General features: G+C 43.8%; 2 protein-coding genes across 2 annotated transcripts in view; both read left to right on the top strand.

Moving 5' to 3' along the window:
• The window catches only part of LOC143766444 (uncharacterized), a 427,135-nt gene that overhangs the window by 210,748 nt on the left and 201,669 nt on the right, over positions 1 to 14,718 (top strand). The window lies entirely within an intron of this gene.
• The window catches only part of LOC143766443 (uncharacterized), a 77,855-nt gene continuing 65,042 nt past the window's right edge, over positions 1,906 to 14,718 (top strand). Inside the window, exon 1 of the mRNA XM_077254138.1 lies at positions 1,906 to 1,939. Coding sequence (XP_077110253.1) covers positions 1,907 to 1,939 — 33 coding nt within the window. The 5' untranslated portion in view covers position 1,906. The remainder of the gene's footprint in view (positions 1,940 to 14,718) is intronic.

Here is a 14,718-nt window from a genome sequence, read left to right on the forward strand (position 1 = left end):
CAGTTTGCCTGACAACAGACTGTTGGACATCGAGAGCGACCACTTCCTTCATGTCTGTCACATGTCACTTCATTGAAAATTATAAAATGGTCTCATGCCTTCTGGATTGTTTTGAATTTACAGAGAGGCACACTTCAGATAACTTGGCAGCTGAATTGTTCAGAGTTGTAAAAGAATGGCATAGAGAATGTAAAGTGGTTTGCTGTGTGAGCGATAATGCTGCCAATATCACCAAAGCTATTAAAAGCTTAAAGTGGACACACTATCCATGTCTTGCACACACCATTAACTTGATAGTAAAAGATGCCCTGAAGATGGTGAAACCCACTGTGGACAAAGTGAAAATGTTGGTCGAATTTTTTCATAAGAGCACAACAGCTACAGAGAAGCTAAAATCTATTCAACAGCAGATGTGTATGCCTCAGCTGAGGCCTATACAGGAATGCCCAGCAAGGTGGAATTCTACATTCTATATGCTGAAACGGATTATAGAGACCAAGGACGCAATCATCTCTACACTGGCCCTTATCAATGCATCTGTTGACACTCTGAGCCAAGATAAATGGGAGGTTGTGAGAGAGATATGCGCTATCCTCGAGCCCTTTGAACAGGTCACTGTGGAGATCAGTGCTGAGAGGTACAGTAGACAATTACTACATTATTTGTATAGTTGAAAAAAGACAGGTCCATCAAGTATAAGCTTTTAAAGAGAAGTTGTCAGCTTGTTTGAGTCCTATAAGCTATGTTTATGTGCTCAAAGGAGCCAATGGGCTGATTCTGATATGCCATATACCATATTAAAACATAATTTTCTAAGTAGATTGTCTCTTTTTTTCAGCTATGTAACAGCATCCAAAATGCTGCTCTTGTGCAAGGGTCTGCAGAAAGTGACAGCTGACCGAGAAAGAGAAGGAGCACTAACTACAGAACAAGGGAGACAGTTGGTGTCGGCCCTCATTGCAACTATGGATAGAAAGTTCCATAACATGGAATATAATATTGTATTCTCAGAAACAACATTACTAGATCCAAGATTCAAAAAGCTAGCCTTTAGCGATACCAGAGCTGCTGAAGAGGCAATTAAGAGAATAACAGCAGCAGCAAGATGCAGTCAAGAGACTCCAGATAGCCAGCCGATGCCATCATTGGGAGGCCAAGATGATGAAGCACAAGCGGCAGCAGAGGCACCTGAGCCACAGCCACAGTCATCTGCTGTTTGGAGGCTCTTTGATAAAAAGACAACAGAAAGCACTGCAAGAAGAAATCCCTCAGCAGATGCAATACTGGAAGTACGAAGTTATCTTGAGGAGCCGCTGATCCAAAGAACTTTAGATCCATTGAGCTGGTGGAAGAGCAGGGCTTTATTCTACCCACGACTCATCAAGGTGATGGAAGGAAGACTGTGCATCGTAGCAACATCAGTCCCTTCAGAGAGAATTTTCTCCAAAACAGGGCAGATAATCACAGAGAGAAGAAACCAGATCAGCCCGTCCAAACTGAGGCACTTAGTGTTTCTTAATGCCAATTTGTCCTAATGACCTTCTAAAAATGTTTCACTGTTAAGTTATACTGCTGTTTTGCACATTTTTTGCATTTGTTTGATGTTCTTATAATGAAAAATAATATAAACAATGTTAATCTGTTAACTAGAAGGTTTTGTGTCATTATTTTGGTGAGATTACTGAAGAGCCGATTCAAGAGCCGAAAGAGCCGGCTCTTCTTGCTGAGCCGAGCCGAAAGAGCCGATTCCCAAAAAAAACCCCGAAGTCCCATCACTATCACTGACTGAGGAGAAGTATCCATGTAGGGTCTTCACTGGGGATATCAATCCCTGACTGGCCCCTGATCATGTGACCCCTGACTCCTCCCCTCCTGTGACCTCATCACAGGTCCTGTGCAGCCATATATGTGGAGTGCGGCTCTGCAGGTGGAGGTATTGGTAAGTGGAGATTCCCCATTACTGAGTACGGGGGACATTAACCCCTTCTGCACTAAGGCTCTTTTGGTGTTTTTGTTGCCACTTTATAAGAATCATAACGTTTTTGTTCTGTTTCCTGTAATCGATACATAGAACCCAACTATGGAAGACAGGAAGTGAGGGAACGGATTGTTCTCCTAGTACAGGGCCCCTTTCTTGGCCCCCACACAGTGTAATGCCCCCATTATGCCCCTGTAAGCAGGGTTCTGCCCCACAAGACTGTATAGGCTCCTTCCAGGTCCTGACTGCATCCCATACAGTCTAGGCGGCTCACTACTGAAGATGCTAGAGTGTATGGGCTCCTTCCAGGTATATATTATTGTAGATATAGACTGTACGGGCTCCTGTCAGGTATATATTATTGTAGATATAGACTGTACGGGCTCCTGTCAGGTATATATTATTGTAGATATAGACTGTACGGGCTCCTGTCAGGTATATATTATTGTAGATATAGACTGTACGGGCTCCTGTCAGGTATATATTATTGTAGATATAGACTGTACGGACTCCTGTCAGGTATATATTATTGTAGATACAGACTGTACGGGCTCCTGTCAGGTATATATTATTGTAGATACAGACTGTATGAGCTCCTGTCAGGTGTATATTATTGTAGATACAGACTGTACGGGCTCCTGTCAGGTATATATTATTGTAGATATAGACTGTACGGACTCCTGTCAGGTATATATTATTGTAGATACAGACTGTACAGGCTCCTGTCAGGTATATATTATTGTAGATACAGACTGTACGGGCTCCTGTCAGGTATATATTATTGTAGATATAGACTGTACGGGCTCCTGTCAGGTATATATTATTGTAGATACAGACTGTATGGACTCCTGTCAGGTATATATTATTGTAGATATAGACTGTACGGACTCCTGTCAGGTATATATTATTGTAGATACAGACTGTACGGGCTCCTGTCAGGTATATATTATTGTAGATACAGACTGTACGGGCTCCTGTCAGGTATATATTATTGTAGATATAGACTGTACGGGCTCCTGTCAGGTATATATTATTGTAGATATAGACTGTACGGGCTCCTGTCAGGTATATATTATTGTAGATACAGACTGTATGGACTCCTGTCAGGTATATATTATTGTAGATATAGACTGTACGGACTCCTGTCAGGTATATATTATTGTAGATACAGACTGTACGGGCTCCTGTCAGGTATATATTATTGTAGATACAGACGGTACGGGCTCCTGTCAGGTATATATTATTGTAGATATAGACTGTACGGGCTCCTGTCAGGTATATATTATTGTAGATACAGACTGTACGGGCTCCTGTCAGGTATATATTATTGTAGATACAGACTGTACGGGCTCCTGTCAGATATATATTATTGTAGATACAGACGGTACGGGCCCCTGTCAGGTATATATTATTGTAGATACAGACTGTACGGGCTCCTGTCAGGTATATATTACTGTAGATATAGACTGTACAGACTCCTGTCAGGTACATATTATTGTAGATACAGACTGTACGGGCTTCTGTCAGGTATATATTATTGTAGATATAGACTGTACGGGCTCCTGTCAGGTATATATTATTGTAGATACAGACTGTATGGACTCTTGTCAGGTATATATTATTTATGGACTCCTGTCAGGTATATATTATTTATGGACTCCTGTCAGGTATATATTATTGTAGATACAGACTGTACAGGCTCCTGTCAGGTATATATTATTGTAGATATAGACTGTACGGACTCCTGTCAGGTATATATTATTGTAGATACAGACTGTATTGGCTCCTGTCAGGTATATATTATTGTAGATACAGACTGTACGGGCTCCTGTCAGGTATATATTACTGTAGATACAGACTGTACGGGCTCCTGTCAGGTATATATTATTGTAGATACAGACGGTACGGGCTCCTGTCAGGTATATATTATTGTAGATACAGACTGTACGGGCTCCTGTCAGATATATATTATTGTAGATACAGACTGTACGGGCTCCTGTCAGGTATATATTATTGTAGATACAGACTGTACGGGCTCCTGTCAGGTATATATTATTGTAGATATAGACTGTACGGGCTCCTGTCAGGTATATATTATTGTAGATACAGACGGTACGGGCTCCTGTCAGGTATATATTATTGTAGATACAGACTGTACGGGCTCCTGTCAGGTATATATTACTGTAGATATAGACTGTACAGGCTCCTGTCAGGTATATATTATTGTAGATATAGACTGTACGGGCTCCTGTCAGGTATATATTACTGTAGATATAGACTGTACAGACTCCTGTCAGGTACATATTATTGTAGATACAGACTGTACGGGCTTCTGTCAGGTATATATTATTGTAGATATAGACTGTACGGGCTCCTGTCAGGTATATATTATTGTAGATACAGACTGTATGGACTCCTGTCAGGTATATATTATTTATGGACTCCTGTCAGGTATATATTATTTATGGACTCCTGTCAGGTATATATTATTGTAGATACAGACTGTACAGGCTCCTGTCAGGTATATATTATTGTAGATATAGACTGTACGGACTCCTGTCAGGTATATATTATTGTAGATACAGACTGTATTGGCTCCTGTCAGGTATATATTATTGTAGATACAGACTGTACGGGCTCCTGTCAGGTATATATTACTGTAGATACAGACTGTACGGGCTCCTGTCAGGTATATATTATTGTAGATACAGACGGTACGGGCTCCTGTCAGGTATATATTATTGTAGATACAGACTGTACGGGCTCCTGTCAGATATATATTATTGTAGATACAGACGGTACGGGCTCCTGTCAGGTATATATTATTGTAGATACAGACTGTACGGGCTCCTGTCAGGTATATATTACTGTAGATATAGACTGTACGGGCTCCTGTCAGGTACATATTACTGTAGATATAGACTGTACGGGCTCCTGTCAGGTACATATTATTGTAGATACAGACTGTACGGGCTTCTGTCAGGTATATATTATTGTAGATACAGACTGTATGGGCTCCTGTCAGGTATATATTATTGTAGATACAGACTGTACAGGCTCCTGTCAGGTATATATTATTGTAGATATAGACTGTATGGGCTCCTGTCAGGTATATATTATTGTAGATACAGACTGTATTGGCTCCTGTCAGGTATATATTATTGTAGATACAGACTGTACGGGCTCCTGTCAGGTATATATTATTGTAGATATAGACTGTACGGGCTCCTGTCAGGTATATATTATTGTAGATATAGACTGTACGAGCTGCTGTCAGGTATATATTATTGTAGATATACACTGTACAGGCTCCTGTCAGGTATATATTATTGTAGATATAGATGGTACAGGCTCCTGTCAGGTATATATTATTGTAGATATAGACTGTACGGGCTCCTGTCAGGTATATATTATTGTAGATATAGACTGTACAGGCTCCTGTCAGGTATATATTATTGTAGATACAGACTGTATGGGCTCCTGTCAGGTGTATATTATTGTAGATATAGACTGTACGGACTCCTGTCAGGTATATATTATTGTAGATATAGACTGTACAGGCTCCTGTCAGGTATATATTATTGTAGATACAGACTGTACAGGCTCCTGTCAGGTATATATTATTGTAGATACAGACTGTACGGACTCCTGTCAGGTATATATTATTGTAGATACAGACTGTACGGGCTCCTGTCAGGTATATATTATTGTAGATACAGACTGTATGGGCTCCTGTCAGGTATATATTATTGTAGATACAGACGGTACGGGCTCCTGTCAGGTATATATTATTGCAGATACAGACTGTATGAGCTCCTGTCAGGTATATATTATTGTAGATACAGACGGTACGGGCTCCTGTCAGGTATATATTATTGCAGATACAGACTGTACGGACTCCTGTCAGGTATATATTATTGTAGATACAGACTGTATGAGCTCCTGTCAGGTATATATTATTGTAGATATAGACTGTATGGGCTCCTGTCAGGTATATATTATTGTAGATACAGACTGTATGGGCTCCTGTCAGGTATATATTATTGTAGATACAGACTGTACGGGCTCTTTCCAGGTACGGTATATATTATTGTAGATACAGACTGTATGGGCTCCTTCCAGGTATATATAATTGTAGATACAGACTGTATGGGCTCCTGTCAGGTATATATTATTGTAGATACAGACTGTACAGGCTCCTGTCAGGTATATATTATTGTAGATATAGACTGTATGGGCTCCTGTCAGGTATATATTATTGTAGATACAGACTGTACGGGCTCTTTCCAGGTACGGTATATATTATTGTAGATACAGACTGTATGGGCTCCTTCCAGGTATATATAATTGTAGATACAGACTGTATGGGCTCCTGTCAGATATATATTACTGTAGATACAGACTGTACGGACTCCTGTCGGGTATATATTATTGTAGATATAGACTGTACGGACTCCTGTCAGGTATATATTACTGTAGACATAGACTGTATGGACTCCTGTCAGGTATATATTATTGTAGATACAGACTGTATTGGCTCCTGTCAGGTATATATTATTGTCGATACAGATGGAACAGGCTCCTGTCAGATATAAATTATTGTAGATATAGACGGTACAGGCTCCTGTCAGGTATATATTATTGTAGATATAGACTGTACGGGCTCCTGTCAGATATATATTATTGTAGATACAGACGGTACAGGCTCCTGTCAGGTATATATTTCTGTAGGTATAGACTGTACGGGCTCCTGTCAGGTGTATATTATTGTAGATACAGACTGTACGGGCTCCTGTCAGGTATATATTATTGTAGATATAGACTGTACGGACTCCTGTCAGGTATATATTATTGTAGATATAGACTGTACAGGCTCCTGTCAGATATATTATTGTAGATATAGACTGTATTGGCTCCTGTCAGGTATATATAATTGTAGATACAGACTGTATTGGCTCCTGTCAGGTATATATTATTGTCGATACAGACGGTACAGGCTCCTGTCAGATATATATTATTGTAGATACAGACGGTACGGGCTCCTGTCAGGTGTATATTATTGTAGATACAGACTGTAGGGGCTCCTGTCAGGTATATATTATTGTAGATATAAACTGTACGGGCTCCTGTCTGGTATATATTATTGTAGATACAGTGTGTCAGGTGTATATTATTGTAGATACAGACTGTACGGGCTCCTGTCAAGTATATATTATTGTAGATATAGACTGTACGGACTCCTGTCAGGTACATTTTATTGTAGATACAGAATGTATGGGCTCCTGTCAGGTATATATTAGTGATGATATCAGAATGTATGGGCCTCTGTGAGGTATATATTACAGTAGTGATGATATCAGAATGTACGGGCTCCTGTCAGGTATACACTCACCGGCCACTTTATTAGGTACACCATGCTAGTAACGGGTTGGACCCCCTTTTGCCTTCAGAACTGCCTCAATTCTTCGTGGCATAGATTCAACAAGGTGCTGGAAGCATTCCTCAGAGATTTTGGTCCATATTGACATGATGGCATCACACAGTTGCCGCAGATTTGTCGGCTGCACATCCCAAAGATGCTCCATACAAGGCAGGATGGATCCATGCTTTCATGTTGTTTACGCCAAATTCTGACCCTACCATCCGAATGTCGCAGCAGAAATCGAGACTCATCAGACCAAGCAACGTTTTTCCAATCTTCTACTGTCCAATTTCGACGAGCTTGTACAAATTGTAGCCTCAGTTTCCTGTTCTTAGCTGAAAGGAGTGGTACCCGGTGTGGTCTTCTGCTGCTGTAGCCCATCTGTCTCAAAGTTCGACGCACTGTGCGTTCAGAGATGCTCTTAGGCCTACCTTGGTTGTAACGGGTGGCGATTTGAGTCACTGTTGCCTTTCTATCAGCTCAAACCAGTCTGCCCATTCTCCTCTGACCTCTGGCATCAACAAGGCATTTCCGCCCACAGAACTGCCGCTCACTGGATTTTTTTTCTTTTTCGGACCATTCTCTGTAAACCCTAGAGATGGTTGTGCGTGAAAATCCCAGTAGATCAGCAGTTTCTGAAATACTCAGACCAGCCCTTCTGGCACCAACAACCATGCCACGTTCAAAGGCACTCAAATCACCTTTCTTCCCCATACTAATGCTCGGTTTGAACTGCAGGAGATTGTCTTGACCATGTCTACATGCCTAAATGCACTGAGTTGCCGCCATGTGATTGGCTGATTAGAAATTAAGTGTTAACAAGAAGTTGGACAGGTGTACCTAATAAAGTGGCCGGTGAGTGTATATTAGTGATGGTATCAGAATGTACGGGCTCCTGTCAGGTATATATTACTGATGATATCAAAATGTATGGGCTCCTGTCAGGTATATATTAGTGATGGTATCAGAATGTATGGGCCCCTGTCAGGTATATATTAGTGATGATATCAGAATGTATGGGCCCCTGTCAGGTATATATATTACTAGCTGAAGAGCCCGGCGTTGCCTGGGCAAAGTAAATATCTGTGGTTAGTTATAGCACCTCACTTCTCTTATTTTACCATCACGCCTCTCATTTTCCCTCTCACATCTCTCATTTTCTCCCTCACTCCTATCATTCCCCACTAACAATTGTCATTTCAACCTCACATCTGTCATTTTTCCGATCACTCCACTATTTTCCCTCACTCCTCTCATTTTGCACTCACACCTTTTCATTTTCACCTCATTTTCCTCTCAGTATATACATGTTTGTCATCTCCCTTATATATAGTATACACCTGTATGTCATCTCCTGTATATAGTATATACCTGTATGTCATCTCCCCTGTATATAGTATATACCTGCATGTCATCTCCCCTGTAAATAGTATATACCTGCTGTATGTCATCTCCTCCTGTATATTGTATATACCTGTATGTCATCTCCTGTATATAGTATATACCTGTATGTCATCTCTTCTGTATATAGTATATACCTGTATGTCATCTCCTCCTATATATAGTATATACCTATGTCATCTCCTGTATATAGTATATACCTGTATGTCATCTCCCCTGTATATAGTATGTGTGTGTCATAACTCCTGCATATAGTATATATCTGTGTGTCATATAGTCATCTCCTCCTCTATATACCTGAGTCATCTCCTCTTTTATATAGTATACACCTGCTGTATGTCATCTCCTCCTGTATATAGTATATACCTGTATGTCATCTCCTCCTATATATAGTATATACCTGTAAGTCATCTCCTCCTATATATAGTATATACCTGTAAGTCATCTCCTCCTGTATATAGTATATACATGTGTCATCTCCCCTGTATATACCTGTATGTCATCTCCTCCTGTATATAGTATATACCTGTGTCATCATATACACATACACACACACACAGTACAGACCAAATGTTTGGACACACCTCATTTAAAGATTTTTCTGTACATTCACACTGAAGGCATCAAAACTATGTGGAATTATATACTTAACAAAAAAAAGTGTAAGACAACTGAAAATATGTCTTATATTCTAGATTTTGCAAAGTAGCCACCTTTTGCTTTGATGGCTGCTTTGCACACTCTTGGCATTCTCTTAATGAGCTTAAAGAGGTAGTCACCAGGAATGGTCTTCCAACAATCTTGAAGGAGTTCCCAGAGATGCTTAGCATTTGTTGGCCCTTTTTGCCTTCACTCTGCGGTCCAGCTCACCCCAAACCATCTCGATTGGGTTCAGGTCTGGTGACTGTGGAGGCCAGGACATCTGGTGTAGCACCCCATCACTCTCCTTCTTGGTCAAATAGCCCTTACACAGCCTGGAGGTGTGTTTGGGGTCATTGTCCTATTGAAAAATAAATGATGGTCCAACTAAACGCAAACCGGATGAATAGCATGCCGCTGCAAGATGCTGTGGTAGCCATGCTGGTTCAGTATGCCTTCAGTTTTGAATAAATCCCCAACAGTGTCACCAGCAAAGCACCCCCACACCATCACACCTCCTCCTCCATGCTTCACGGTGGGAACCAGGCATGTAGAGTCCATCCGTTCACCTTTTCTGCGTCGCACAAAGACACGGTGGTTGGAACCAAAGATCTCAAATTTGGACTCATCAGACCAACGCACAGAACTTTTGGTCTGTAGTGTATCTCTTTAGATTTTATATACACCTATACTGTGTGTATATATCTATTCTATTGTAACCTGTCAGTGTGATTTTACTGTACACTGCACCTGAATTGTCGGCCTTTCAAAGGACACCGTTGTGTATTTCTCGCAAGTCACACCGATGGCCCATGTGGTGCGAGATTTTCTTGCACAAAAAGACGTTCATTGGCGAGTCTCGGCTGATATACGGTGCAAATCGCAGCATACTGCAATTTCACTCGCACATATAATACGGACGTGAACAAAAAGTGATGGGATTAACATTGGTCCGAGTGCTATGCGATTTTTTTTCTCGCATAGCACTCGGCCGTATTCCTCTCTAGTGTGACTCTGGCCTTAAAGGGAAAATCATTAAAAATTCCTATTTTTTAAATTTGTAAAATTTTTAATTTTTTACAACATAAAGCAAAACATATCAACACAAGTTTACCATTATCATAAAGTCTAATATAACACGAAAAAAAAAAAAAAATCTCAAAATCAATGGGATGTTGAAGCATTCCACAGTTATTACTATATAAAGTGATACTGGTCAGATTTTAAAAAATTGACCATGCCACAAAGGGTATGTGTCCACGTTCAGGAAACGCTGCGTTTTTGCCGCAGCGTCAAAAACGCAGCGTCCAGATGTTAAAGCATAGTGGAGGGGATTTAATGAAATCCCGTCTCCACGGTGCAATAAAAAACGCATGCGTTTTTCCCGCAAAAACGCACATGCGGTGCGTTTTTTCAGATCGCAGCATGTTGCTACAATGAGCAAAACACGCAGGAACACCGCAGGTGACTGCCAGTGACCTCAGGTGCATTTTTGGTCAGGATTTTACCTGCATAAAATCCTGACCAAAGCCTGAAGCAAACCTGACCGTGGACACATACCCTAAGGGACTAAGAGCTTGTACAAGTGAACATTGTTTCAAAAGTGGCTTACCTGTCTCAGGCTGGTTTCACACCAGCGTTCGGCAGCCTTCTTCCTCCGCTAAACCCCGCCCACTGCTGCGCCTCTTCCTTCAGCTCCGCCTACGTCTGCATGCGTCCCCTATCTTTAACATTGGGTACGCAGGCATGCCTCATTTTGACGATGCGCTGAACTGCGTCAAACGCAACATGTTGCATTTTATTGCGGTCGGCGCAGCGTTAAAACAACGCATGCGGAGGCATCCACTTGGCCTGCGTACCCAGTGTTAAAGATAGGGTATGCAGGACGCATGCAAACGTAGGCAAAACTGAAGGAAGAGGTGTGGCAGTGAGCGGGGCTTAGGCTACTTTCACACTAGTCCGTCGGTACGGGCCGTCGCAAACCGTCGGCCCGGCGGACAGTGTGTTTTATGTAGCACAACGTGGGCAGCGGAGGCAGTCTTACAACGCATCTGTGGCCCATTGTGAGTTCCGGGGAGGAGGGGGCGGAGTTTCGGTCGCGCATGCGCTGTTGAAAATGGCGGACTCGACGCACAAAAAAAGTTACATGGAATGTTTTTTTGTGCCGACAGTCCGCCAAAACACGACTGTTGCGACGTGTGGCAATCCGTCCCAATGCGTCGCTAATGAAAGTCTATGGAGAAAAAAAACCCATCCTGCGGGCAAGTTTGCAGGATGCGCTTTTTCTCCAAAACGACGCATTGAGATGTGCGTCACACAACGCTAATGTGAAAGTTGCCTAAACAGAGGAAGAAGGCTGCCATCCGCAGCCCTGCCGAACGCTGGTGTGAAACCAGCCTAAGGCTGTTATTATAGCACCTTACATGTCTTACACAGATACATCATGGGCTTGTCCTGCCCTACGCATGAAATGAAAGGCTAAAATACAATGTGGAGACTTAATCAGAGCAATGTTTTATTTACATTCAGAACTGGTTTAAGAGGAACAAATTACCATTTCCCACAGAAATCTCAGACTTTTACTTATAGAAATACTGGATAAATATTTTAACATTCGATATTGAAACATTTCTAATTCTATAAAACTGCATTTTTTTGCATTGAATAACTTTATGCCTTTGCTTGTTTCATTTTATGCATTTCTACAGTATTGTAAAACTGTAATATGCTGTTGGTGCATGCGGGCCGGACTGTCGGTTTGGTATGTGGATCTGCCCCCCCCCCCCCCCTCCCCCAGGCCTGTCTCCGGTCTGTGAGGTTTCGGTGTCCCGGACCAGAGATCATAATACCGGCCTTGAGTAGTGAAGGACACGGCAGCCAACCCTGAGAAACATCCAAGGTGGGAACGCCCCATCATGTCGAAGAGAGTCTGCTAGATCCAGGCCTAGCAGACCAGTGCTGGTGGGTTCATGGATGCCAGGAGGGGGCTGGCCTAAAGGAAGGACTCGTCTTTTCCTGGCAGGTCGGAGAGTTTTCCGTCGTTTTTTTGGACAGAACATTTCCAAAACAACCAAAATTGAACAGCAGATCTCTTGGGAGGAAGACTTTAGTCCTCTGTTGCAGAAGCGAAGTACTCTTAAACTGATAGGCGCAGAGTAGGACGCACTAGAAAGTTGGCGTGCATGATTGTTCAGGGGGCTGGCGGTGTAGACCGGCCACCAGAGAAGGCCTAGACAGAAGCCTGGATATTTTAAAAACATGGTCACAGGAGCCTTAGGAAAACATGGAGGCTGCATGAATAGGAAGGTTTCCCCAGGAGACGTCCATATTGCTCAGGGGAAAACTAGGACATATTTGTCCTGTCCTTTCCATTTTTTTTTTTTAAAGTAGCCCCCTCACTGCCTGGTAGGATATACCTGTCCTGAAGATCACAAATCATTCTTCGCAGACCGATGATGAAGATGGGCATGGAATAACCTGGACGCAGACCTTTCGGCGGCTGGCACATAATGGATTCGTCTTCCCTCCCTACTCTATCTGGCTCTGGGGGGGCGAGAGGGTAGGGGGATTCGTGGCATGGACCGTCCTCTGGGGAACCACAAACACTCTTGATGTGTTAGGGCCTTGCCTCGTAGACCACAGATGATATGGTAGTGACAATTCTAGGTGGGAGATTAGAATGACAATTGCACTGTCGCCCTCAAAAGCTGTATCTGAAAAAAAAAAATTAAAGAGAAAAAGGAAAATCGTTAATAAAAAAAAAACCCCAAAACCTAAGTCAGAAACTGGGCTGGGCGGTCCAGACCCATGTCTGCATCCTACTGACATTAAGCTAAAACGGATTATCTTCGTGCCAGTTGGTGGTGTAGCCTACTCTACAGGGAAATACCAAATTTATTTTTTTGCATAGCATAAGCAGCATACACCCATATTTTTTTTTGTGTACTCCAATCAAGCATTAGCCCCCCCACATCAACCAGAGGGCCACACAGCATAACCTCGCTCCCCCAGTCAGAAACCTCCACCTCACATTAACCAGCGGACCCCACAGGATAAATCCAAAGCCCACCAGACATTCCCTCCACTCAAGTGTAAATCCAAATATGACGCCCCCTGCCCCAACCATAAATCCCATCTGACGTCCAACCCCCACAAACCACCATCTGACGTCCAACCCCCACAAACCACCATCTGACGCGGACCCACCCACCCAGCACAAACCCCCAGATGCGGACCCCCCACCCAGCACAAACCCCCATCGGATGTGGACCCCCCCCAGCACCCCCCCCCCATCAGACGTGGACCCCCCCACCCAGCACACACCCCCATCGGACATCCAACCCCCCACCCAGCACAACCCCATCGGACGTCCAACCCCCATCGGATGTCCAACCCCCCCACCCAGCACACACCCCCTTCGGATGTCCACCTCCCACCCAGCTTAAACCCTCTTCAGGCCCCCCAAACCCAACCTATAAGCAGGTCACCCCCCAATAAAAGGGTTCCATCCGTAAGCAGCAGGTCGTCCCCAAATCCCACCACGGGATCCCCCCAATAGCCAGCAGCAGGTCGCCTCCCCACATTCCACGACAAGAAGGTCGCCTCCCCACATTCCACGACAAGCAGGTCGCCTCCCCACACTCCACGACAAGCAGGTCGCCTCCCCACACTCCACGACAAGCAGGTTGCCTCCCCACATTCCATGACAAGCAGGTCGCCTCCCCACATTCCACGACAAGCAGGTCGCCTCCCCACATTCCACGACAAGCAGGTCGCCTCCCCACATTCCACGACAAGCAGGTCGCCTCCCCACATTCCACGACAAGCAGGTCGCCTCCCCACATTCCACGACAAGCAGGTCGCCTCCCCACATTCCACGACAAGCAGGTCGCCTCCCCACACTCCACGACAAGAAGGTCGCCTCCCCACACTCCACGACAAGCAGGTCGCCTCCCCACACTCCACGACAAGCAGGTCGCCTCCCCACACTCCACGACAAGCAGGTCGCCTCCCCACATTCCACGACAAGCAGGTTGCCTCCCCACATTCCACGACAAGCAGGTCGCCTCCCCACATTCCACGACAAGCAGGTCGCCTCCCCACATTCCACGACAAGCAGGTCGCCTCCCCACATTCCACAACAAGCAGGTCACACCCCACAAGCAGGTCACCCTCAAATCTCACCACAGGGGTCCCCCCAATAGCCTGCAGCAGGTCACCCCTCACATGCAGGTCGCCTCCCCACATCCCCCCACAAGCAGGTCGCCCCCCACATCCC

Source organism: Ranitomeya variabilis, chromosome 4 (assembly GCF_051348905.1).
Source record: "Ranitomeya variabilis isolate aRanVar5 chromosome 4, aRanVar5.hap1, whole genome shotgun sequence".
In the NCBI taxonomy this organism is placed as follows: Eukaryota; Metazoa; Chordata; class Amphibia; order Anura; family Dendrobatidae; genus Ranitomeya; species Ranitomeya variabilis.